General features: G+C 48.5%; 2 protein-coding genes across 8 annotated transcripts in view; both read left to right on the top strand.

Annotated features, from left to right (window-relative positions):
• Window positions 1-15,724, top strand: part of PRDM10 (PR/SET domain 10) — a 115,486-nt gene extending 99,762 nt beyond the window's left edge. For all 3 annotated transcript variants that reach the window (XM_062197353.1, XM_062197354.1, XM_062197355.1), the window contains exons 18-22: window positions 244-414; window positions 827-967; window positions 3,395-3,566; window positions 8,597-8,700; window positions 12,788-15,724. In XM_062197353.1, the coding sequence (XP_062053337.1) occupies window positions 244-414; window positions 827-967; window positions 3,395-3,566; window positions 8,597-8,700; window positions 12,788-12,991 (792 nt within the window). In that variant the 3' untranslated portion in view covers window positions 12,992-15,724. The remainder of the gene's footprint in view (window positions 1-243; window positions 415-826; window positions 968-3,394; window positions 3,567-8,596; window positions 8,701-12,787) is intronic.
• Window positions 15,725-21,614: 5,890 nt separating this feature from the next.
• Window positions 21,615-26,460, top strand: part of NFRKB (nuclear factor related to kappaB binding protein) — a 37,480-nt gene continuing 32,634 nt past the window's right edge. For 4 of the 5 annotated variants that reach the window (XM_062197351.1, XM_062197350.1, XM_062197349.1 and 1 more), the window contains exons 1-3: window positions 21,615-21,710; window positions 23,205-23,367; window positions 24,068-24,239. In XM_062197351.1, the coding sequence (XP_062053335.1) occupies window positions 24,105-24,239 (135 nt within the window). In that variant the 5' untranslated portion in view covers window positions 21,615-21,710; window positions 23,205-23,367; window positions 24,068-24,104. The remainder of the gene's footprint in view (window positions 21,711-23,204; window positions 23,368-24,067; window positions 24,240-26,460) is intronic. The other variant, XM_062197348.1, reaches the window with a different exon arrangement.

Raw genomic sequence — 26,460 nt, 5'->3', positions numbered from 1 at the left:
GGGTCCTCGGGAGCAGCGCCGCTGGGTCCCACCAGACAGGCAGACGCACGTAGCTGTAGCTGCTGGTGTAGATATTGAGATAATCTCCCAGCATCCTCTCAAGCTCAGAGTATTTCTTCCTGGGTTCAGGGATAATTTGTAGCTCTGTGACCCATCGGTGAGAGACACACTAAAGTTTGAAGAGCACTGGAATAGCTGCAGACAGTCGTGTCACCAGTGAATGTGCGGTGTGCTTTTTTGTAGACAACAGACCTGCTCACCCAAGCAATGACAGAGCTGTCCCAGACCTTAACAACAGACTACCGAACGCCCCAGGGGGATTACCAGAGGATTCAGTATATCCCTGTGTCTCAGTCTGCCTCTGGTCTGCAGCAGCCTCAACACATACAGCTTCAAGTGGTGCAGGTAGCCCCGGTACGTATCACCTTCCTTGCTCTTCAGCTCTGGGAACACCACGGTGCCATCAGCCAGGCCGGGAGCCGGGGTCAGTTCTCAGAAGAGCAGCCGGCTCTGCATGACGTACCCCTGCACGTGCATCCTGAGACCCAAGCACTTGTAAAGCACCCACCTCTGCCCTCCCCGGGCTGGTGAGAGCCTTGGACTTAGCATTGTGAGAGATGGCTGTCTTAGGGAGTCGTATTTTCCGTGCTCCGATCTGGCCTGGCTTAGGTATGGGACCTGTGGGAAGGCCTCCTTGGATCTGATGTTCCATCCATTCTGTTTCTGTCGGGATATTGTTTTCAGTTGGATCTGGAAGGAACTGCCCTTAACCTCAGTCAATAGTCATACGTATCTGGTTTCTGGGCCCGTTTTTCTCTCCCACCAGGCCACCTCCCCCCACCAATCTCAGCAGCCCACCGTGGATGTCGGCCAGCTGCACGACCCCCAGACCTACACCCCACATGCCATCCAGGTGCAGCACATCCAGGTGACAGAGCCCACCACCTCAACTCCCTCGCCCTCCCAGGTACACTTTTTTAAAAAAATTTGTTTAAAGACTTATTTATGGGGGCCGGTGCTATAGCATAGTAGGTAAAGCCATCACCTGCAGTGCCAGCATCCCATGTGGGCACCAGTTCTAGGCCCAGCTGCTCCTCTTCTGATCTAGCTCTCTGCTATGGCCTGGGAAAGCAGTAGAAGATGGCTCAAGTCCTTGGGCCCCTGCACCCATGTGGGAGATCCAGAAGAAGCTCCTGGCTCCTGGCTTTAGATCAGCACAGCTCTGCCCATTGCGGCCAATTGGGGAGCGAACCTCTCTTTCTCTCTCTCTTCTCCCTGTACCTCTCCTCCTCTCTCTGTGTAACTCTTTCAAATGCATAAATAAATCTTTTAAAAAAAGAGAGATTTATTTATGTATGTGAAAGGCAGAATTAGAAGAGAGAGATTTCCATCTGTTGGTTCACTCCCCAAATGGCTACAGTGTCCAGGGTTGGGACTGGCTGAAGCCAGGAGCCAGGAGATTCTTCTGGGTCTCCCATGTGAGTGCAGGAGCCCTGGGACTTGGGCCATGTTCTGCTGCCTTCCCAGGCGCGTTAGCAGGGAGCTAGTTTGTAAGTGGAGCACCTGGGACTCGAACCACCAGCACTCATATGGGATGCTGGTGTTGCAGGTGACGGCTTAACCTGCTGTGCCACAATTCTGATCCCCCCAGGTACACTTCTCTGTGAAATGTTCTGACAATTTAACATGGTCTCAGGGACCGTATGAATTAATAATGGTGAAGACATCATTTTTAGACCCAGCCTCGACTTTTGAGATTATATCTTTATTTTTGAACCTTAATTAAGGAGTCTTATCTTGGCCTCCAGTTTTTATATTGGTAAAAACACACGTATATCAAGTGATGAGCTCTCCTTCCCACTTGGAACCCTGTGACATGAAATCCTAGAAATGACACTGGCCTTTGCTTCTCACTATAAATGCAGTTGCTAAGTTGCCTCTGTAATTTGGTGTGCTGACTTGGTGGGGTCTTACTGTGTTTGTGAGATTGAGTCATTTTGTAAGATGTGTACATAAGTTCTGGGGGTTCCGTGGAGGAATAATTGTTTATCAGGGAACCGAGGACCTTTTAGTAGAAGAAGTGGTCTTTGTCTTGAAGGAAAAGTCCAATTTCCTTACGGTTTTGGGGAAAGTATTACAGTCTGAATAAGCTCACACGGTTAGTGAAGACACAGTCATGGGAAATTGTGGTACATTCCATTCAGGTTCATAACAGGAAGTGTTGTTTGGGAAGAAAGTTGGGAAGCTAGTTTGGGGCTGGATTGTGGAGGGCCTGGAGTGGCAGGCAGTGGAACGCGGGCTTCAGCCTACAGTCAGCAGTAGGCCCTTCCATGCGGGTTAGTGGAGATTGTGACTTGTGGGTTCTGTTTGTGTTCCAAACTAGCTTTGTCACTTAGACAAGTTATTTCACTTCCCAGTTTTTTTTTTGTTTTTTTTTTTTATAACCTCATGTTATAGTTTTGCTTTCATTAGTTTGCCTTTCTTTTTTAAAGATTTATTTTATTTATTTGAAAGACAGAGTTACAGAGAGAGGTAGAGACAGAGAGAAAGGTCTTCCATCCGCTGGTTCATTCCCCAGATGACCGCAACTGCCAGAGCTGCACCGATCCGAAGCCAGGAGCTTCTTCTGGGTCTCCCATGCGGGTGCAGGAGCCCAAGGACTTGGGCCATCTTCCACTGCTTTCCCAAGCTATAGCAGATAGCTGGATCGGAAGAGGAGCAGCTGGGCCTAGAACCAGCGCCCATATGGGATATCGGTGCTTCAGGCCAGGGCGTTAACCTGCTGCACCACAGCGCTGGCCCCATAGTTTGCCTTTCTAATTTTATCGAAATTAGGTTTTTGCAGACTCCTTTGAAGACAGATTAGAATTTCGGAGTTACAGTTGCTTTTCTTTTTTTTTTTTTTGACAGGCAGAGTGGACAGTGAGAGAGAGAGAGAGACAGAGAGAGACAGGTCTTCCTTTGCTGTTGGTTCACCCTCCAATGGCCGCCGCGGCAGGCGCACCGCGCTGAATCGAAGGCAGGAGCCAGGTGCTTCTCCTGGTCTCCCATGCGGGTGCAGGGCCCAAGCACTTGGGCCATCCTCCACTGCACTCCCTGGCCACCGCAGAGAGCTGGCCTGGAAGAGGGGCAACCGGGACAGGATCGGTGCCCCGACCGGGACTAGAACCCGGTGTGCCAGCGCCGCAAGGCGGAGGATTAGCCTGTTGAGCCACGGCGCCGGCCTACAGTTGCTTTTCATAAATTCCACTGTTACTTACAATATTATTGCTTTAGCTGTGATGACTTCGGTATTCAAATTCGTGGTAGTTTGATTTACCTCCTTGGCTGACGTGTGAGTCTTACCTGCACTGTAAATTCATCATTCCCTACTCTTCCTTCTCTTTCTCCCCAGGTAGCTGGGCAGCCTTTGAGCCCCTCTCCCCAGCAGTCTCAGCAGGGGCTCAGCCCCTCCCACATACCAGGCGGTTCTTCCACGCAAGGGCAGGCCCTGCAGCAGCAGCAGCAGAACTCCTCTGTCCAGCACACATACCTGCCCAACGCTTGGAACTCCTTCCGTGGCTATCGTGAGTGAAAACGACACGGACAGTGCTGTATATATAGGCCGTGGGTGGGGATGTCTTGTCCTGGAAGCATAGTGCTCTCCACTTTATAGTAGCGCTCGGGATGAAAATATCAAGTGGTCGTTTTCCACACTCTATAATACATGTATGTCAAGGTTTTGTGACAAAATTCAAGGCACCACGTTGATCTCAGAGAGCCACCTTGGTATGGCATCTTCAGACGTTAATGCTGGAGAAAGTGCAGGTAGGGAACTTAATAGAACGGATGCACGGAGGCTATGTTGGTGGCAGAGATTCGTCCCTTCCACCAGTGTTTATCGAATGCCTGTGTAGCAGTCACTGCGGGGCCCTGGGTTTACAAAGGTCCCTGTTGACACTAACTGTTAGCTGGCTTCCAGCAAGCTCATCACATGCCAGGAGTGAGTCTGAGCCGCAATGTCACATTCGGCATTCACTAAAACCTGGCAGGTAAATCCAGTTGCCATTTGCATCTTACGGATAAGGCAACTCAGACATAATAAGTTGTCTTACAGACGTGAGTTGTAAATGGACGCTGACTCCAGCGTTCACCCTTGAAATCGCTCCTCTGGGCTGCTTCTCCTAATGAGCTCCTCTGTGGCTCAAAGAGACCATCGCCTGCTACAGGCATAGACATGTGGGTTGTTCCCAAACCCTGAGATGGGGACTGCAGGTGGGAATAGGCGGGCTGCGGGAGTTGAGACTAGGCAGAAATCTTGGTGGCAGCCATAGCTTTGGGCACGAGCTGGGAAAGATAAGGCTTTTACCATAGAAGGTGTGGAAGGAATGGAAATAGAGGTTAACGGTCGGGCCTCACTAGGAGGAAAAGGGGAAGAGAGTAGGGCAGCATTGACCTTCCTCCTATTGTTGGTTTCTTTTCGGGGTCTGTCTCTGTTCTGATTTATACTTGGCTGTATTAGGTAGATTTGCTGTGGAGTCAGACTCATCCCATTGAGTCATTTTTGTAACCTGTCCCTTTAACTATCGGTGATCATGACGAGGGCCCAGTCTGGTTCTCAGTCAGGAAACACTCTCTTGCTTGCAGTAAATACCAGTAGAATACGGGACATTGACATTCACACTCAGTTTAATGCCTGTGATAAAAGTGGAGTGATAAAGATATCCACAGTAGCAGTTGTCTGAGTTAGCATTCTAACCTGGAGAAAAGATTCTAGAACTGAAGTTTTTTATTAGGAAAAAATGTCAGAATGTTCAAAAGTAAAGTTCAAAAGTAAAAGTATAATGAATCCTGCTGTACCCATAGCTACAACTTCAGCCCTGAGCCTTGTCTCATCTCTACTCCCACATTCTCTTCCGTCTTCCAGTTAGATGGGCACACATCACATCATCTCATTCTTAAGTATTTTAGTGGGTAGTTCTAGAACAAAAAGACAGATTTTTGCTTATTTATTATTTTTTGAAGGTTTATTTGTTTAAAAAGCAGAGTGACTGAGAGAGAGAGAGAGAGGGAGAGAGAGAGAGAGAGAGAAGGGTCTCCTGTCTGCTCGTTCACTTGCCAAATGTATACAGCAGCTAGATTTAAGCCAAGCTGAAGCCAGGACCCAGGGACTCCATCTGGGTCACTCACATGGGTGCAGGGGACCAAGCACTTAGACCATCTTCCACTGCTATCCCAGGCCACAGCAGAGAGTGGGATCAGAAGAGGAGCAGCCGGGACTAGAACTGGCGCCCATATGAGATGCCGGCGCTTCAGGCCAGGGCTTTAACCCACTGTGCCACAGTACCAGCCCCTGAAGGACTTCTTTTTAAAAACACGGCTCTATACAACACAGCATTCCCAAATCCAAGAAGAAACGACAGCAGTTCTTTAATGCATAGAAATGTGCTTCCAGTACCCAGTGTTCAGATTTCCATGATTGTCTCAAAAATTATTTTTTAATTGTTTGTTCAAATTGGGCTCCAAATAAGGTCTATCCATTGGCATTATTATAATTAAAATATAAAATTATTATAATTTCTTTGAGTCTCTTTTAAAATATGCATTCAGTGTCTCTTGTATGCAATTTCTGTGTTAAAGAAACTGGGTCATTTGTCCTATAGTTTTCCCAGGTCTAGATTTTTTTCTAGAGCTATCATTTAATAAGCTTTCCTCTGTCCCTCTTAAATCCTACACTCAGGCAATTAGAATCTGAGGCTTGATCAGGTTCAGATTCAGTATTTTCCACCCAAGATACTTGGTAACTGGGTGTTTCCATTAGGAAGCACATAATGTGAGGTTGCCTCTCTTTGTTAAGAACCGGCAATATGGGGCCAGCATATGGCGCAGTGGGTTGAAGCTGCCGCCTGTAGTGCTGCCATCCCATCCAGGCGCTGGTTTGAGTCCTGGCTGCTTCTCTTCTGATCCAACTCTCTGCTATGGCAGAGAAGGCAGTGGAAGATGGCCCAAGTCCTTGGGCCCCTATACCCACGGGGAAGACCCAGAAGAAGCTCCTGGCTCTTGGCTTCAGATCAGCTCAGCTCTGGCCATTGGGGCTATCTGGGGAGTGAACCAGCAGATGGAAGACCTCTCTCTCTTTCTCTCTCTCACTCTCTCTTTGTGTGACTCTGCCTTTCAAATAAATAAATAAATCTTAAAAAAGAGACAACAGTGTTCATTCCTTAGCTCTGTAATTTCATTGGGGTTTGCAAAGCTATAGTGTCTAGCTAGTTCACGACCAACTAGTTAGCTAGCTAGAAAAATTGCATGAAGGAGAAAATTTTATCCTAATTGCCATGTTACTATGAGGTACAGTTTAGATGAGCAAGACAGAAGTGCTTTAAGTATTTGATTCAAATACCCACCCCCTCTCCTTACTTAGCAGTTTTTGAAATACTGAGTTGGTTTCTCAGTGTTGTCCAAGGTGACTGTGAGAGGCATGCGTGTGTGTGGTGTGTGCTTAGTGTCATTTTGTACTCATGGACTTCAACACATGATATATTTCAGCCTATTACAGTTGCTCTTGTTCATGCTCATGCTCCTCTTTTTACCTGGTAGACGTCCCTTCAAACTGGCTCCTATGTCTGTCTTTCCCTCACAACTTCATAGCCATAATGTCTTGTGTGTGGTGAGATGCGATGTTCCTGGCTTGTCTGTTACATCATTCTCTCTCTCTCTCGATGTGCTTATTTGAAAGGCAGAGTTATAGGCAGGAGAGAGAGAGAGAGAGACAGAGAGAGAGAGAGAGAGACAGAGAGAGAGAGAGAGAGACAGAGAGTGAGATCTTCCACCTGTTGGTTCATTCCCCAAATGGCTGCAACAGCTGGGGCTGGGCCAGGCTGAAGCCAGGAGTCAGGAGCTTCAGCCAAGACTCCCATGCAGGTGGCAGGGGCCCCAACACTTGATCCATCTTCTGCTGCTTTCCCAGGCACATTAGCAGGGTGCTGGATCAGAAGTGGAGTAGCCAGGACTTGGAGCCATGCCCATATGGGATGTTGGCACTGCAGATAGTGGTTTAACCTGCTGTGCTACAGTGCCAGCCCCATCTATTACACTTTCTGTCCAGGTCTGCAAATCAACCATTTTCCCAAGAAGCTCTTGCTACTTCTAGTCACAATATTATTTACAGATTACCAGCAGAGGGCCTGCACTGATAGGCTGGTGTGGTAGGTTAAGCATCTGCCTGTGGTGCCAGCATCTCATATGAGTACCGGTTCAAGTCTTGGCTGCTCCACTTCCAATCCAGCTTCCTGATGATGGCCTGAGAAAGCAGTAGAAGATGGCCCAAGTGCTTGGGCCCTTGTACCTGTATGGGAGACCTGGAAGAAACTTCTGGCTCCTGGCTTTGGATCGGCCCAGTTTCAGCCATTGTGGTTATTTGGGGAGTGAACCAGCAGATGGAAGACCTCTCTCTGTCTTTCCCTCTCTGTCTATAACTATGCCTCTCAAGTAAATAAATAAATCTTTTTAACAAAGAGAGATTATCAGCAGAGTGCTAGGATAAACTTTGGTTTCGATTTACTTTAATGACACTGGTGGTGAAATAAAATTGTATTTGGATTATATTGTGATTGCTCAGCAACTGTGGACATGTTTGTGCAAGTAATTCACGTCTGAATATAAAAGGTAAAAATATTAGGCTAAAAGATAAATATTTGCAATTTATTTCAGGGTTTTAACAAAATGTTGAATACTTTTCTTTATGAAGATTCAAGAATCACATTTGAGGGGGATGCATTGACTGTCTCTGATGCTCAGTAGCCCTGTGGCCTCTTCTCGTCTGGTCGGTTCTTATCAGAGATGGCTTTTGCTATGTGAAGAAATCACATCGTAAGATTTGCAGCAAGCAAGTCTATGGAAAAATGTCTTAGTGGGGAATATAACCACTGGTTAAGGACAACAGATAGTCCCTGACTTTTAATGGTTCAACTTAAATCTTTCAACTTTAAGGTGATGTGAAAATGTACCCATGTAACTGTTTATTATTTATTTCTTTTCATTTGTTTGATAGGCAGAGAGACAGAGACAGACAGAGAGATCTACCTGCTTGTTCACTCCATGAATAGCCACAACAGTGAGGCTGGGCTAGGCTGAAGCTGGGGTCCCAGAATTCATGCAGGTTTCCTTTGTGGGTGGCAGAACCCCAAATACTTGAGCTGACTTCTGCTGTCTCCCAGTGTGCACAGAGCAGGAACCTGGCATCAGAAGCAGAGCTGGGACTCGAACCCAGACCTTGATATAGGATGCAGGCCTCCCAAGCAGCATCTTCACCATGGCACCAAACACCCTCCCCCATGGAACCATTCTGTTTTTCACTTTCAGTACCACGTTCAATAAGCTACATGAGATATTCAGCACTTCACTTTGTGTGAGATGATTTTGCCCAACTGTAGGTTGGTGTAAGTGTTCAGAGCGTGTTGAAGTAGGCTTGGCTAAGCTGTGGTGCTCAGTAGGTTAAGTGTAACAAATGCATTAGGATATTTTCAGTTCACGATGGGACTATCAGGTTGCAGCCCTGTCTCCAGAACTTGGATTGAAACCTGAGACCACTGAACTGTGGCTATTTCCTCTTTTTCAGCGTCCGAGATTCAAATGATGACACTTCCCGCTGGTCAGTTTGTGATTGCAGACACCAGTGTGCCAACTCCTGTTACTACTGGACAAGTGAAGGCAGTCACTTCGGTAAGCTGTGCCGCTCAGTTGGGTTTTTCCAGTCCATTTTGTGATGCTATCTCATAGCCCTTATTGGTTCACTCTGTTTTTGCACAGTGGATGAGGAATTCCTTGAAACCAGAGTCTTGCCTTTTAACACTTTATTCTCAACGATGTGCCCAGGAGGCTGGGCTACAGCAAATGCCTAACAAATATCTATTACAATAATAACTCTAATGTGCCTCCTAGATCCATTCATATGTATGGTCACTATGTTATGTGCTTCCATGCAAGGCTGTGAGTCTTCCAAACTGTTGGTCTGCAGCTGAGTTGGGAGAGATGAATTAAACTAGGGAGGTGTTGAGAACATACTATTGTTTGTTTATTTGAAAGGCAGAGGGAGGGAAACACATGCACACACAGAGTGAGAGATGGGGATGGGGGTCGGGGGAGAGATCTTCCATTTGCTGTTTCATTCCCCAAATGCCGGCAACAGCAGAGGCTGGGTCAGGCTGAAGCCCAGAGCCAGGACCACCATCTGAGTCTCCCAGGTGGGTGGCAGGGACCCAAGGACTGGACCCATGACCTGCTGCCTCCCAGGGTTAGCAGGAAACCCCTGCCCCTAATTACAGGGCTGTTGTAAACAGTTCATCTACTTCTTGATGGAAAACATTGCCACATATTATCTTATGATATTTAACTTGGGCAGGTACAGTGTTGATTGTATCTACAAACCTGTTTTATCTTCGCTAGTTTGTTCTGGCATGCTTCTAAGTTAGTAGAAGACAGAGGAGGGCAGGCATTTGGCACAGTTGTTAAGACACTGTTGGGATGCCTGCATCCTATATCAGAGGATCTGGGTTCAGGTCCTGGCTCCACTTCCAGTTCCAACTTCCTGCTAATGTGCACCCCAGGGAGGTAGCAGGTGATGGCTCAAGTAGCCATGTCCTTAACCCCTATGTGGGAAACCAAATAAAGTTCCTGTCTTTGGCCCAATTCAGCCCCAGCTGTTGTAGGCATTTGAAGACTGAACTGGCAGATGGAAGATCTCTCTGTCTATCTCTCTCTCTATGCCTCTGTCTCAGTCTATCTATTAAATTACAAGACACACTCTTGGAGAAACTAGTTTCTGTAGATCGGGTGTATAGCGTGGTGGCTGTAGTTAATACTAATGTATTGTACATTTGTTAACAGAGCAGATCTTAAATGTCCTTACCACAAAAGTACTAAATGTGTGAGGTGATGGATATGAACGGCTTGATCTAAGATATTCATAATGTGTGTGTGCAAACATCACATCGAACCTCCTGGATGTATGCAGTTGTTCATCATCAGTTACACCTTATTAAAGCTGGACTTGGGGAAGAAAACACCAGTAACTGTCTAAGGGTATTGGGATAGTCCTAGGTGCAGCCGACTTCCCAGGAGGCCTCAGAGGGTAGTGCGGAGGTTCGTAGTGCCAGAAAGCTGATTTTTAAAGGCACATTGAGGGGCCGGTGCTGTGGCATAGCAGGTAGAGCTACCGCCTATGGTGCTGGCATCCCATATGGGCACTGGTTTGAGTCCTGGCTGCTCCACTTTCAATCTGGCTCTATTCTATGGCCTGGGAAAGCAGTACAAAATGACCCAAGTGCTTGGGCCCCTGCACCCATGTGGGAGACCTGGAGGAAGCTCCTGGCTCCTGGCTTTGGATCGGCACAGCTCCGGCCATTGCAGCCAACTGGGGAGTGAACCAGCGGTGAACCAGTGAAGGCCTCTCTCTCTCTGTATAACTCTGACTTTCAAATAAATAAATCAGTCTTAAAAAAAAAAATAGATAAATGCACATTGAGAGATGACCCGTTTCCCAGCAGACAGTATCACAGGGCCAGACTGGGGAGAGATGTGTAAATTCCGAGTCACACTGTTAATTGTCAGTGAAAGCAGTAACCGAGGTAGCAAGGGCTCGGCACGGTGGCGTGGTCAGTGACCGTTCTTACCCCTGGAGGAGCACTGATCGGTTCTGCCCTCCTTTGGCCAGGAACTCATTTGAGAACCTGCTTGTCGCCAGGATGCTTCCCACCCCTGCTGCAGTGCACACACATACGTTCAGTGTACATTCTGGTTTATGGGGTCTCTGCAGACCACCTCTGCACCCATTAGGCGTCTCTGTCCTCCTAAATTGAGAACCAGTCCCCTCCCCACTACACAAGACCTACGTGGGAAAACCACACGTTCATCAGAAGGCTGCTGGGTGGCGCAGACTGGGAACGTTGGGCCCTGGGTGAACTGTGGCTGTGGCTTTTCTGGAGAACACTTGGGAAAGCTACTACTTGAGTTTTCCCTGAGACTTTTTTTTTAATTATTTATTTATTTGAAAGAGTTACAGAGAGGTAGAGGCAGAGAGAGAGAGAGGTCTTCCATCCGCTGGTTCACTCCCCAATTGGCCGCAAGGGGCATAGCTGTGCTGATCTGAAGCCAGGAGCCAGGAGCTTCTTCCAGGTCTCCCATGTGGGTTCCTTCTATCTGTTGGTTTACTCCTCAAATTATCTGCAACGGGCAGGGCTGGCCAGGCTGAAACCAGGAGCTCAGAACTGAATGTGGGTCTCTCCGAGTGGCAGGAACCCAGGTACTTGAGCCGTCACCTGTTGCATGCATGCCTTAGCGGGGAGCTGGAGTGGAGAGCAGAACTGGAACCCAGACCCAGGCACTCCGATGTGGATGCAGGCATCCCACGCAGCATCTTCACAGCTGTTCCAAATGCCCACCCACTTTCTTCTGCTTCTGTAGCTGACAGATGATAGCACACTCCTTTTTTTTTTTTTTTAAAGATTTATTTTATTTATTTGAAAGACAGAGTTACAGAGAGAGGTAGAGACAGAGAGACAGGTCTTCTATCCGCTGGTTCACTCACCAGGTGGCCGCAATGGCCAGAGATGCGCCAATCCAAAGCCAGGAGCCAGGAGCTTCTCCCAGGTCTCCCACGTGGGTGCAGGGGCCCAAGGGCTTGGGCCATCATGTACTGCTTTCCCAGGCCATAGCAGAGAGCTGGATCAGAAGAGGAGCAGCTGGGACTAGAACCAGCACCCATGTGGGATGCCAGCGCTTCAGGCCAGGGCTTTAACGCGCTGTGGCTCACTACGTTAATCCTCTGCCTGTGGCGCCGGCACCCCGGGTTCTAGTCCCGGTTGGGGTGCTGGTTCTGTCCCAGTTGCTCCTCTTCCAGTCCAGCTCTCTGCTGTGGCCTGGGAGTGCAGTGGAGGATGGCCCAGGTCCTTGGGTCTTGCACCCGCATGGGAGACCAGGAGGAAGCACCTGGCTCCTGGCTTTGGATCGGCCACAACACACTGGCCATAGCGGCCACTTGGGGGGTGAACCAACGGAAAAAGGAAGACCTTTCTCTCTGTCTCTCTCTCTTACTGTCTAACTCTGCCTGTCTAAATAAATAAATAATATTAAAAAAAAATGTCAGCATGCTAGCTAGTTACAGGTCTCTGTAGAGACCCCAGGGAAAAAAGAAAGATGGTGTGAGTTTCCATAAAGCTAATTTATTCAGTGAAAGGAACTTCATGCTAAGATCGCATTCTTAATTCCTGGAGTGTTAAAGTGTCTATCTGATGGGTAACATGTTTCAAATTGACAAAATGTAGTTTTGGGGCTGTTTATCATTATTTTAAATTTTGCTGGTCTTTGAAATTCCGACATCTGAGAACCACTGACCTTAGACTCGGCCTGTTGTAGGGGCCGCTCTGTGCTGACTTGAAGTATTTCTTCTTTGATCCATTTTGTATTAATCTCAGCATTTAACTGATGAATACTAATCATCTCTGCATTTCCAAACCCTTGGGAGCAGCACAGTAGCAGGTGTTTGCCATGTAGGTTACCACCATGATGCAAATTTCTGTCCCTGAAGTTCCACAGTCTGTCGTTAAGGTGCGCCCTTAAATTACCTTTGTAGTCAGTTACCGTGAGCCACCGTCCTCGGTAAAGCACTTAGGTACACGCCTCTCACGGGTGCCCACTTGGTGTCCCCTCGTAATGTTTCTGTACACACGCCTCCCTCTGTGCTTCCCTGGTAGTTCCCCTTTTTCCTCCGAAGCCCCAGAGTTTAAAGACGACTCTCCTCTGCCGCTCTCAGGGTCATTACGTGTTATCCGAAAGTCAACCAGAATTGGAGGAAAAGCAGACTTCAGCCCTCTCCGGCGGAGTCCAGGTTCAAGCGTCTGCGCAGAGTGAGGCCCTGGACGCCCAGCCCACCAGCCAGCAGCAGACCACACAGTACATCATCACCACCACCACCAACGGGAACGGAGACAGCGAAGTGCACATCACCAAACCTTAACTCCGCCTGGCCCTGCACCCGAGCAGTCACATCGCGTCTTTTCTCAGCCCTAAGCCCGGAAACTCCCACCGCCCGGAACTCTTTTGTAAGGTTTATTATTCACTCAAAGAGTTTGGAAGCTGCCGTCTTGACACTCAGACACACCATGGGGTTTATCTTGCCAACACTGTCTTTACCAAATCGACTTGACTCTGAGCCCTTGGGGTTCCCGCCACAGAATGAAGCTCTTCCAGAGGAAAGTAGATTTGCAAGATGGAGAAATTTTGCCTTGCTCTTGAATTGGTTTCCTTTCTTTTCCTTCTTTCTTTTCTTTTTCTTTTTTTAATTTTTTTTTAAAAAACATATTGATAAGCCTTACTTTCCCTTTGTGGAAATATCAAGTGGCTTATTGCGTTCATACTGAAGGTGGAGAAGGGTTGTACCTAGTCCACGGTTGGTGGGCTTCTTGATTCCAAGCTGTGGGGTTAAAGGGGAAGGGGCATTTCATGGGTACATATCAGGTCAGAACCACTTTATCATGTGGCTTGGAGTTTTTGGTAATTTAACAAAGGGAACCTAATCAAATAAGAAAACTATAGCAACAAAAATTTGACAGTGATGTTCTAAAGGAAAAACTATCACCTAAATTTTTTTTTAATTACTAATTGTTGTTGGGCTGTTGGGCATTCTTTGCAGGGAGGCCAGCCCTCAGCAGGTCTGGTCAGAACCTCATGTCCTGACGCATTTCTCCACCGTGGTGCGTGGGGGCTTGATGTCAACAGAGCTGAAACCTTCACCTCCCATTATCTGGTTGTTCTTGGATTAAGAAGGAGATCTGGGTACCAAGTAAAATGATGAGAACTATATATGGAGAAAGAGAGAGAGGGTCCTGGAACCTTATCCTGCTTGTAGGATCCGTTCAGCATTCACTGGTAAAGGATGAATCCTTGCCCTTGCCAAGTACCCATTTAGCTCTAGAGCTCACAGCACTCAGTGTGTTCTAGAACTTCAACGTTGTCTTAAAATGAACGTTCTCTAATGTCGGGCAGAAAGGTGGCCTTCCTTATTTCAAAACACTACTGACTTTGAGCAGTGTAACGCCTCCATCCCTTTGTGTCAGGTGACCAAATTCACCCTGAGGGGAAGAACAAGCATGTGGGGACCATTTATAATGCAGTAAGGGGATTATAAGGGATCTGGAGGAAATCTAATCCTTGTGACTCTCTGTCAGTTGGGAGAGGAAGAGAAAATCCACTTGGACAGTAGTTTTTCTCCTCTTTGTTCCTGCTTGGGAGTCCCGACTGCTATGAATTCAACAGGAAGAGGTATTTCCCTTCTTTTTACTGTACATTCCAATTGCCATAAAATGGCATGCTGATTTAAAAAATCAGTATGTATTTTCGCAACTTTTTGTGACATGCTAGCATATTTTTAGGATAACTGTTGCACAGTAGAATCCATCACTCCAGAATAGAAAGACCCGACTTGATTTCATCTGAAGTTAACTATTTTATTTACATTTTGGGGTCTAAACTGGTTTGATGAAAAGAAGTATAGAAGCATCTTTATGATAAAGCTACCTTCCTGAAAAACAAACCATTCTGTCCAAATAACTACTAATCTATAGATTTTGCACTTTATTTTTGCGACCTCATTCATGTCGTTATCCCTGAAGATTTGGGCATTAAGAGAACTTGAGAAAAGTACTTCATCAATGTGTAGAGACTGAAAATGCACCCTGTCTCTTTGGTGACAAAGAAGTACTGTTGATATTTTCAACAGAAAACGTTGACCCCGAGTCACAGAACAGGGACTTGGGTTCCCAAAGTCTCACTGTGTATTAATTGCAAAGATTCCAGTGTCTGTCCTGGGAAGACTTGCTTGGTGAAGACTATCCCCAGGGGTCCACATTCAGCTCCTCTCACTTACACTCGGCCCTTTTTTATTTGAACCAGCAAGGTATGTCCCCTCTTCTCAGGAGGAACCCATTGGTTGGAACTGCAAGCGATCACAGAATGGAATGCTCATTTTATGCCAGTTATTTCATGTTCTAAAATACACAAAGGAAAATATTGAAATATTGGGAAGGGACCTCTTTGTCTCTTTCCTTTCTTCCCTTCTAGGTTTTTTTTTCTTCCCTTTTTTTTTTTTTTTTTTTTTTTTTGGTCCTTGTATGAAATAAAGAGAGACTCTAAAACTAATTTATAAATAATCAGCCAGAGATGCTGGTGGCAACTCAAACCAAATAACACTGCTTTAAGATCAGGTATTCTGCACATTCATTCCAAGGGGATAGATTTGGAAGAGATGGCGGATGCAAAGCTGCTTGACGGACAACATGTGTAGCCAGCGTTTATACTGCGACCTCTCTCAAGACACACTGACGCTGTAGACTTCATTCAGTGCAGTGGGAGTGTTTTGGAGTAGGTTGGCTGTAGATTTTACATTTTTATTGTTTGATTTATGCCCACAGAAATAGACATTTCATCATGTAAGATTCCTGTTATTCTGGGAAACCTATTGTTTTGATCTTCTTGAATTGTTTTTTGACCTGGAATTCCCCTTTAAAAAAACTCTTTAAGATGTCTAGGGCTAAAAAGCACTTCATGAGATGCTAAAGCTGACCCATTGGTCAAAAATGTTGACCCTATCCTGTTATTTAAATGTGAACATTTATTGTACATTCAGTGAGTTATAGTGTTAATAGTCTTGTGCTACCCAGCAGGTGTAAAAATTAATAAACTTTTTTTTAGTAAACGCATTTCTTGTTTGTATGTGTATGTATGGTATAACAAGAATTATTGAAGGACAGGCATTGTGGTGTAGGGAGTTAAGCGGCCATCTGCAACACTGGCATCCCATGTCGGTGCCAGTTTGAGTCCAGCTCCCTGCTAACGTGCCTGGGAAAGTAGCAGAGGATGGCCCAGGTCCTTGGAGCCCTGCACCCATGTGGGAGACCCAAATGGAGTTCCAGGGTCCTGGCTTCAGTCTGCCCCAGCCCTGGGCGTTGCAGCCATTTGGAGAGTGAACCAGCGGATGCAAGAGCTCTCTCTCCCTCTCTGTAACTCTGCCTTTTCAAATAAATACATCTCTCTTTAAAAAAAAAAAAAAAACAACTATTGAGATGGTTAAATTTTTTTCTTTTGAATGTTACAACTTAACTTCTGGTTTCTAGTCTGGCCTGTAGGGAGCTTGGAAGTCGCCCCTCCATCCCAATAACAAGTGAAAAACTGAACAAACTGAAAAATCATGAACTCTTCCTGGATCCATCAGAGACTCAGGGGCTGAGCTCATAGGGCAGCCTGCTGCTTCCAAAATTGGACAGACATGAAGATGGAGAATCACAACTCACGGAGCAGAAGCCCATGAACAGAACCCTCTATAGGGATCTCTGCTGGCTGTGAGCCATGGCTGGTGGCTCAGTGTGCACAAGTCTGAGGGATTAAAAACTCCAAGGGGAGCCAGGCACTGGGAGGGGATAAAAAGGGACCCTCAGTTTTCCAAGTTTTGCTCCTAGGAACTTGGCCAATTCTCATGGAAAGTTAACGGAAAATTCCCTTCAAGCTTTCAAGCAAGGGGAGGGACCAGGAACCATTTGAGAATTTGCCAGAGCACTCTGTTCCCCTGAACGGGGCCCACCCTCAGGAACTGAGGCGGCAGCACAGCCTGGCTGACCCAGGACTAGGGAAGTGCCCGAGCCCTGGGCTACGTGAGCCATCCTGTCCCACCTAAGTGGCGAACTTTGCAGGCCTATAGGCTGACACAGAGAACTCCCTCTCCCCACACACCTTACTGCCACTTCGCAGCCTACTTTCAGAAGGTCTTTCTACCTTGTACCTGTGTGCAACTCTCAAGGAAAAAAAAATTACAAGACAAAGGACACCCTTTGAAGAAACAGAGCAAGTGTCAGAACCAGCTTCAGATGTGGCAGCCATGTAGACTCTGTCAGACTGGTTTTGGAACGATGATAATCAGTACACTCATAGCTCCCAGTGGATGAAGTAGCCAGCGTGCAAGAAAAATGGATAGCGGAAGCAGAGAGATGAAAAGTTTAAGATGGAATCAAAAAGAAGCGTTAGAGATGAGACAATGGTGACAATGAGGGCTGCTTTGATGGACTTAGGAGGTGGAATATGCTCGAGCAAAGAGTCTGAGCTTAAGGATCATCAATAGAAGCATCCAGGGGCCTGCACTGTGGCATAGCTGGTAAGGCTGCCACCTTCAGTGCCAGCATCCTATAGGGGTGCCAGTTCCAGACCCGGTAACTCCACTTCCGATCCAGCTCTCTGCTATTGCCTGGGAAAGCAGTGGAAGATGGCCCAAGGCCTTGGGCCCCTGCACCTGCGTGGGAGACCAGGAAGAAGCTCCTGGCTCCTGGCTTCGGATCAGCGCAGCTGCGGCCATTGCGGCCAATTGGGGAGTGAACCAGCAGATGGAAGACCTCTGTCTCTCTGCCTCTCCTCTCTCTGTGTAACTCTGTCTTTCAAATAAACAAATAAATGTTTTTTTAAAAAATAATAGAAGCATCCAGAACTGAAAAGCAAAAGAGAACAAAATTGGGGAAAGAAACGATAGAATATCCCAGAACTGTGGGAGAGCTACAAGAGATATCTTTATATTTCATACATGTAGTAGGAATGCCAGAAAGAGAGGAAAGGAACAGAAGAAATATTAGAGAAAGTATTGACCAAGAATTTACTGCACTTAATGTCAGACACCAAGCTACAGACGCAGGAAGCTAGAGAACACCAAGTATAATAAATGGCAAAAATACCATCTACACTGAAGTATATCACTTGAAAACTACAGAAGATCATAAAAATATCAGAGTGGGCATGTGGTGCAGTGGTTGCCACTCGGGACTCATGTATTCCACATTTTTTAAAAGATGTATTTATTTCATATTTGAAAGGCAGAGATACAGAAAGAGGGAGAGGCAGAGAGATCTTCTATCTGCTGGTTCACTCTCCAAATGGCCTCAATGGCCAGGGCTGGGCCAGACCAAAGCCAGAAGCCAGGAGTTTCTTCTGGTTCTCCCATGTGGGTGCAGGGGCCAACAAGCACTTGGGCCATCTTCCGCTGCTTTGCAAGGTGGACTAGCTGGGAGCTGGATCAGAAGTAGAGCAGCTGAGACTCGAACCATTGCCCATATGGGATGCCAGCACTGCAGGTGGAGGCTTAGCCCACCACACCACAGCGTTGGCTCCCCACATTCCATATTGAAGTGCCTGATACCAAGACCCAGTGCCAGTTCCCATCCAGCTTCCTGCTAATACGCACCTTGGGGTGTAGCAAGTGAAGCTCAAGTTTTTGAATCCCTATGATCCACCTGGGAGACCTGGATTAAACTCTGGGTTCGTGGCTTTGGCCCAGCCTGGGTTGTTGAGTGCATTTGAGGTATAAACCAGCAGCTGGGAGATCTCTCTCTCTCTCTCTCTCTCTACTTCTCTGCCTTCCAAAAAAAAAAGAGTAATTTTTTTTAATTAGCAAAGAAGCCCCCCCCCCAAAAAAAAAAAAAAAACCAAACCCTAACCCCCCACCTGTCTGTCATGGGGTAAGATAACATTCATTCTGGTTTCTCCTCAGAAACCATGAAAGCAGGCAAAATGGAGTGAGTGAAGTGTTGAGAGACAGTGAAAAGACCAAACTAGAACGTTGCACCCATGGAATTATTATTCAAAACGAAGGAGAAACAACTCGCATCACAAGGAAAAGCTGAGAGAATTTTTGCCAGCTAACTTGTTTCGCAAGATACCTCGAAGAAGTTTTTTTTTTTTGGACAGGCAGAGTGGATAGTGAGAGAGAGAGAGACAGAGAGAAAGGTCTTCCTTTGCCATTGGTTCACCCTCCAATGGCCGCCACGGTAGGCGCGCTGTGGCCGGCGCACCGCGCTGATCCAATGGCAGGAGCCAGGTGCTTCTCCTGGTCTCTCATGGGGTGCAGGACCCAAGCACTTGGGCCATCCTCCACTGCACTCCCTGGCCACTGCAGAGAGATGGCCTGGAAGAGGGGCAACCGGGACAGGATCGGTGCCCCGACCGGAACTAGAATCCGGTGTGCTGGCACCGCAAGGTGGAGGATTAGCCTAGTGAGCCGCGGCGCCAGCCATCGAAGAAGTTTTGTAGAGAGAAGGAAAAGGTAAAAGTCCGAATCCCAGGTCTGCATAAAGAAAGGCAGCACTTTGGGGAGGAACCCTGCCACCCAGGTGGGAGTCCCAGGTGGAGTCTCGGGTTCCCAGCTTCAGCCTGGCCCTGACCTGGCTGTGTGGCCACTTGGGGAGTAAACCAGCAGATAGGAGACTCCCCCTCTCTCTGTCATTTTGTCAAATGTATTTTAAAAATACTTGAGATACTTACCAACAGGGTTGTTAGAATGGCCAAAATCCAGAACGTTGGCAATACCAATGCAGGTGAGGGTATGGAGCTGGAGGAATGCCCATTAACTGTTCGTGGGAATGTAAAATTACATATCCATTTTGGAAGGCAGTTGGGTAGTTTCTTACCAAACTAAGCATACTCTTCCCAGAGGACCCAGCAGTTACTCAAAGGAATTAAAAAGTTATGTCCAGGGCCGGTGCTGTGGCATAGCAGGTAAAGCCTCCGCTTGCAGTGCCGGCATCCCATGTGGGTGCCGGTTCCAGACCTTGCTGCTCCGCTTCCGATCCAGCTCTCTACTATGGCCTGGGAAAGCAGTAGAAGATGGTCCAGGTGCTTGAGCCCCTGCACCCACATGGGCGACCTGGAAGAGACTCCTGGCTCCTGGCTTCAGATTGACCTAGCTCCAGCTGTTACAGCTATTTGGGGAGTGAACCAGTTGATGGAAGATCTCTCTCTCTCTCTCTCTCTCTCTCTCTCTGCTTCTCTCTCTGTCACTCCAACTTTCAAATAAATAAATCTTAAAAAACAAAAACAAAAACTATAAAAACAAATGAGCTATCAAGAGGAAACTTAAAATGCATATCCCTAAGTGAAAAAAAGCCCGTCTCATAGTATAAGATTCTAACTCCGTGACATTTGATAAAGGCAATACTACAGAGACAGTAAAACAAACAAAAAACACATACACAAGGGCTGCCTGGGATAGAGGCAAGGGGTGAGTGTTTGGGGCACAGCTGATTTCTCGGACAGTGGAACAACTGTATTATGTTGTGATGGCAGATAACGATGGGTAGACGGAGGTCTTTCAGCTGCTGAGAAGGGAACCAGTCTGCTGGGAGACTTTGGTCACAGAGGGCCCCATGCCTGCGTGGAGGCGGTGAGTTATCGGGGAAATCTCTGAGGTTTTCGTTTTATTTTGCTGTGAGCCTAAAACTGCTCAAAAAAAGAGTTAAAAATAAAAACGGCAATTTATAAAGTTTTGACTGTTTCTCCGATCTTATACAGTCCCAAGGCGAGGGGCATATTGACGACTAGGGAATGATGTTCCACTGCCATTTACACGTGGGTTCAGAAACCTCCCAACAGTCTGGAGGGCGTCGGTGGAGCCGGCAGAGGCGGGGACCCTGGACCCCGTGCGACTGCGCTTCGGGAGAGGCGCACTGGCCAGCGAGTGTGTCCGTCCGACGGAGAGCCCCGAGAGCCGGTGCGTCCGTCCGGCGGAGAGCCCCGGGAGCCGGTGCGTCCGTCCGGCGGGGGGCCCCGGGAGCCGGTGCGTCCGTCCGTCCGGCGGAGGGCCCCGGGAGCCGGTGCGTCCGTCCTACGGGGGGGCCCGGGAGCCGGTGCGTCCGTCCGGCGGGGGGGCCCGGGAGCCGGTGCGTCCGTCCGGCGGGGGGCCCCGGGAGCCGGTGCGTCCGTCCGGCGGGGGCCCCCGGGAGCCGGCGCGTCCGTCCGTCCGGCGGAGGGCCCCGGGAGCCGGCGCGTCCGTCCGTCCGGCGGAGGGCCCCGGGAGCCGGCGCGTCCGTCCGTCCGGCGGAGGGCCCCGGGGAGCCGGCGCGTCCGTCCGTCCGGCGGGGGCCCCCGGGAGCCGGTGCGTCCGTCCGGCGGGGAGGCCCCCGGGGAGCCGGTGCGTCCGTCCGTCCGGCGGGGGGGCCCCGGGGAGCCGGTGCGTCCGTCCATCCGGTGGAGGGCCCCGGGAGCCGGTGCGTCCGTCCATCCGGCGGAGGGCCCCGGGAGCCGGTGGGAATGCCCGGAACGCGCGGTCTAAGCGAGTTAGAGGAGAGGGCGTAGAACACTGCACAGCTTAACCATTTAACATACGCCTCTTCGATGTGTCTGTTTTCTTTCTGGGCGTGAAGGGCCCAGGGATGGGAGGCAGCCATGAGGAGGGCATCTAGGGGAACGGGCTGAACCCCGAGAAACTGGGGTTTCCCCGACTGCGAAACAGGCACGCGCGGTGCGGAGCTGGACAGAGGGCTTGGTGCAGAGCCTGGGGCAGGGGTGCTGTCGGTGAACGTTAGCCAATAGCACCGCACTGGCTCCTGGCCTCTGGAGCCTTGACAGAGAACACGGACACCTGTTTTCTGGGAGCGCCCAAACCGCCCGGAAAAAAACGCGCCCACTGGGATTTACAACCCCGAAACCCAGCACCGCCCAGGGCGGCTCCGCTCCGTCCGCCGCGCTGCAGGCCCCGCCCACCGCAGCACCGCCCCGCACTCCCGGGCTCCGCCCCTCGAGGCTCCGCCCCTTCCGCCGCCCGTAGCCCGGAGCGTGCACGCACCCAGACGCCTGGCGGGAGCGAGCTCGTCCGGGAACCCGCGGCCCGAGGAGCGCTGGGGGCCGGGAGACCCGCGCCCGCGGTTTAGGTGAGGGTGAGCAGGCGGCCGCGAAAGGGTTAACGTGTCGCGGGGGCGCGAGGCCGGGAGGCGGCGGGGTCTGTGAGGCCGCCGTCCGCGCGGTCCTGGGGCGGGGCGCGGAGCGGCCCAGGTGGGTGGGGGTTAGGGTTAGGCTCGGTGTGGGGGAGGGGCGGGAGCCGGGCCCGAGGCCGTGGCGGGGTGGTTGGGGAGGGGTCTGCTTCTAGGGCGCGGGGTTGGAGCCGGCGGTTTAGCTTCTGTCTTGCGGTGGGTCCGTGAGGTAAAGTTAGCCCAGGTGCAGGGGCAAGGCCACGGGAGAGGCCTGCCCGGGGGGGTGTAGGGGTTCAGGGCGCCCCGATTCTCACACTGCTTGGCTTCCGGGGTTCCAACGCCGTGGCCGCGGCCCGCTTTTTTTTTTTTTTTTTTTGAAGTTGAACTGTTGTTCAGGAAAGCGGCAGGGCCAAGGTTATCTCTGTGATAGGTTGGAGTGGGTGGGCTTGCACCGGCATTGGAGAATTGGAGGAGGCGAGGTTAGAGGTGAGCCTCCCGCGGGGGGACACGGGGGACGCGCGCCTTGCAGCTGCTGCTCGCTCCCCTGCCGGGTGCGTGGAGAGGGCATCAGGTTGCTTCTTGCACTTTCTCCCCGCTGTCCCGTGTCAGGCTCCTACACCATGTGCTTTCTCACCTGCCTTCGGGGCTGCGTGCACAGCCTTGTGCCGCGGGGCGGTGGGGCACACTGGGCCTGGGCCCCCATTCACGCTGCCCTGATTCAACGGTGCCCTTCCTGCCGTGTCTGTAAAAAGTCTCCAGGAGAACTTGAAATAAGTGAGCGGACAGGTGCTTCGTTTGAGATGTAGTGTTATAGGTCGGCTCTGTGACAGTTTGACAGGGGGAATCAGAGGTACCTACTTTGGGAGATAGGAACTGTCACTCATCTGATTAGTCATTGCGAGATTCCAGGGTTGCAGATAAAAGTAGGGAGGACCTGGTTCAACTCCTCTTCTTACAGAGATTGACCCCGGTTGAGAGGAGGTTTGCAGAATGTCCCTGGAAGTAGGGGCAGATCTGGGGCAAAGGTCTGGCATTTCGACTGTCCATGTCTTCCTTCTGTTTTGGTGTGCTTGTATTAGCCCATCTGGTAGGAATAGGAGCTCGAGAGAATAGGTTTGGCAGATGTGTGTGCAGTGTTTGAGTTCAAGCTCTCCGTAGTCCCGTTAGCATTCAGTTCTGTGACGTCAACTTTATCCTTGAGTCCAGCCGTCCGTCTTGTGAGATGCTCCCTGAAAATGCTTCCATTTGTGTTTTTCTAAAAGGTGGCCATACTGTTCAGTTATTACAGGAAGGAGAAAAATAGCATTACTTACGTGACTATAAGGATCAGAGGGACCGACCCACTAACAGCAGATTGACCACAGACTTTATGCTTATTGTGGGCAGGTGCTTAAAGCCTCAGGCGTTTATGTGGACTAATAGTCTTAAGAAGCTTCTTTGCATTTTTTTCTCTAGATGTATTTATTTGAAAGTCAGAGATCTCTTCCGTTCACCAATTCACTCCTTAAATGGCTACAAAAGCTGGGCTTGTGCCAGGCTGAAACCAGGAGCTTCTTCCAGGTCTCCCATGTAGGTGCAGTGGCCCAAGCACTTGAGCCATCCTCTGCTGATTTTCCAGGTACATTAGCCGAATTCGAACCAGCGCCTGAATGCCAGCATTGCAGACAATGGCTTAACCCACTACACCACGACACTGTCCTGTAGGCATGGTTTAAATTGAGATTTTGTATGAGAGATGATGTACACAGTATAATGTTAAGAACATGGATTTATAGTCAAACTCATTTTTGGTACTGTTTCTCAGGTTGAGCGAGTCACTTATCTCCTTTTTAATATTTGTAGTTTTAATATGTGCAGAATAGATGTAACCCATGTAACCCTACGTTGCGTAGTTTAAGAATTAAATGCGATATGAAAGGTCTGGCACTTAATACATACACCCTCATGAAGTTTCTGTTAGTGTCTCAGCTTTACTACTGCGTGTGGATTTCCAGTAAATGTACTTTTGTAAAGGAATAAAAAAAGGCTTAAAAAGAGCCAACAGTTGCTAAAGAAATTCTGTTGTAGTAGATTCTAGGCCTGTGAAGTTTACATTATGGACCGTGATGTGTTTATTGTTTAAACTGTGAGTTTCGCCTTACTCCTCTGTGAAATGGAGGTGCAAGAAATGTCTGAATGTAGGAGTGACTGTAACTGAAACTTCCAGTGGAAGCACAGTGCTGGGGAGAGGGAGAAGGGCCGTTGACTTGCATTTTGGGTGTAACGGTGAAGGATAAGGATAAACCACATCCCTGGGATTTCTGCCTTTCTCTCTCAAGATGCCTGATTTGTCCAGAGTGCCTGTGGAAATAACCAATGGATTCCTTGGACCACATGCTGACGGACCCCCTGGAACTCGGTCCATGTGGAGACGGCCATGGCACCCGGATCATGGAGGACTGCCTGCTGGGAGGCACCAGGGTCAGTCTGCCGGAGGACCTCCTGGAGGACGTGAGTGGAAACATCCTTGCAATCCTTTCCTCTCTGTCAGCTTCTGAGTAGCAGCCATTTGGAACTCTTATATGTTCTTAGTCTTCTGTGCTGCTGTTCATTGTTTGCATTGTGTGCATTCTCTCTCTCTTTTTTTTTTTTAAGATTTATTTATTTATTTGAAAGGCAGAGATACAGAAGGAGAGACAGAGGCAGAGAGATCTTCCATCTGTTGGTTCACTCCCCAACTGGCTGCAATGGCCAAGGCTGGGCCAGACCGAAGCCAGGAGCTTCTTTGGATCTCCCACATAGGTGAAGGGGCCCAAACACTTGAACTGTTTTTTGCTGCCATCCCAGGCTCGTCAGCAGGTAGCTGGGTTGGAAGTGGAGCAGCCAAGACCTGAGCTAGCGCCCATATGGGCAGTCAGCACAGCAGGTCGATGCTTAACCTTCCACACCACAGTGCCAGCCCCAACTCATCTTTTTTTTTTTTTTTTTAAAGATTTATTTATTATTTGAAAGAGTCACACAGAGAGAGAGGCGGAGAAAGAGAGAGAGAGAGGTCTTCCCTCCTTTGGTTCACTCCCCAGTTGGCCACAACGGCCACAGCTGCGCCGATCCGAAGCCAGGAGCCAGGAGATTCTTCTGGGTCTCCCGTGTGAGTGCAGGGGCCCAAGGCCTTGGGCCATCTTCTACTGCTTTCCCATTACATAGCAGAGAGCTGGATTGGAAGTGGAGCAGCTGGGACTCGAACCAGTGCCCAGATGGGATGCTGGCTCTGCAGGTGGCAGCTTTACCCGCTATGCCACAATGCAAGCCGCAGGACACTGGTGTCTTTAATGGCTAGACCAAATGCCCACCCAAAACTCTGTTTTTAATAAGATAATTTTCATCAATTTAACAAAGATAGCATATTTTGGGAGTGGATTTATGTGTGTGTTTATATTAAAATGGATAGTGTATTTGGAACCATTAAGCATATTATCTGTTCATAAGGTAACCTTCTAATCAAGTAATAGTGCCCTAGGATAGGAAACCCGCATGTTTACTATGGTGGCTGCCACTTATTGAATGCTTATGTGTGCAAGTCAGTGTGCAGCTGAAACCATTAATTTAAGCACAGAATTTTTGGGGGCCGTATCTTGGAATACAGGTTTTGAGTATAATGTGGCAAACCCTCGTTTGCGCATCACCCAGTCTTAGGAGATAATGTCATACAGTCGTATCTGTTTCATTGTTTTTTCATAAACTGTCAGTGTGGATGAAATGAAAGCCACCATTGTGCCCTTCTCTGACCCTCCCACCTGCAGTTGGTATTCTTCCTTCTCGTCTGTATTTCCTTTGCATACCCTTTCAAAGAACTGTGTCATTCATTTAGTCAGCAGATGCTTGTTTTATTAATACTACAGCGTGCCAGACACTGAGTTAAGTGCTTGGAATAAGATGATGTATAAAAGTAGGTTTGCAGGGGAAGATTTTACACCAGTTTATGTGGAGATTCCTGGTATACCGCCAGTAGGATTTCTGAGTTGTCTTCTGTTTAAACCCTTCATGGCTTTCTATTGTCCCTGGTGCATAGTCCCAAATACTTAACATGTTTACAAGTCCTTTGCTTCTCTCTACTGCCTTCCCATCTTCTGTCCTTGACCTAGCCAAGCTGTCTGAACTCTTTTTATAATTAAAATGAAATGTTAAAAAATTGCATATAAGAAAAATATATGAAATGCGTGTATAAGGGTACTTCTAAAGTTTTGTGGGAAAACAGAATGAAAATACAAGTTTATTTTCATGCAAAAGTTTTGAAGTCCATGTCTAACTTTTTCATGATACATATGTTCCATGAACTTTTTGAGGACCCCTCATATATACCATTTAAGCAATAATAAAACATGCATGAGGCCATCACCTAGGTTAAGGATGCCACCAATACCATTTAAGCCCCTTTGTCCCCCTCCGCATCTCATGCCTCTCCATTTCCCCAACAGGTGCCTGCTATCCTTGCTTTCGTGTGAATTTTTCCTTAGTTTTTGTTTTTGCTCTGTGGATTTCTAACTCCCTTTCCCAGTACCTTTTTTGCCTTTGTCCCCTGTTTTAAAACTCTCACTCTCTGGGGGGCACTCTCTGTCACCACGAGTCTGGGATGTGTGCACCTGTCACCCCTTTAACTGCATTGTAATTGCTTCTTTACTAGTTCTCCCCTCCAGACAATATAAAGGCCAGTCAGGCTAGTACTTAGCGCCTA

This window comes from Lepus europaeus, chromosome 7 (genome assembly GCF_033115175.1).
Source record: "Lepus europaeus isolate LE1 chromosome 7, mLepTim1.pri, whole genome shotgun sequence".
NCBI classification, from domain to species: Eukaryota; Metazoa; Chordata; class Mammalia; order Lagomorpha; family Leporidae; genus Lepus; species Lepus europaeus.
The sequence above is the reverse complement of the archived record's forward strand: the minus strand, read 5'-3'. Positions and strand labels throughout refer to the sequence as shown.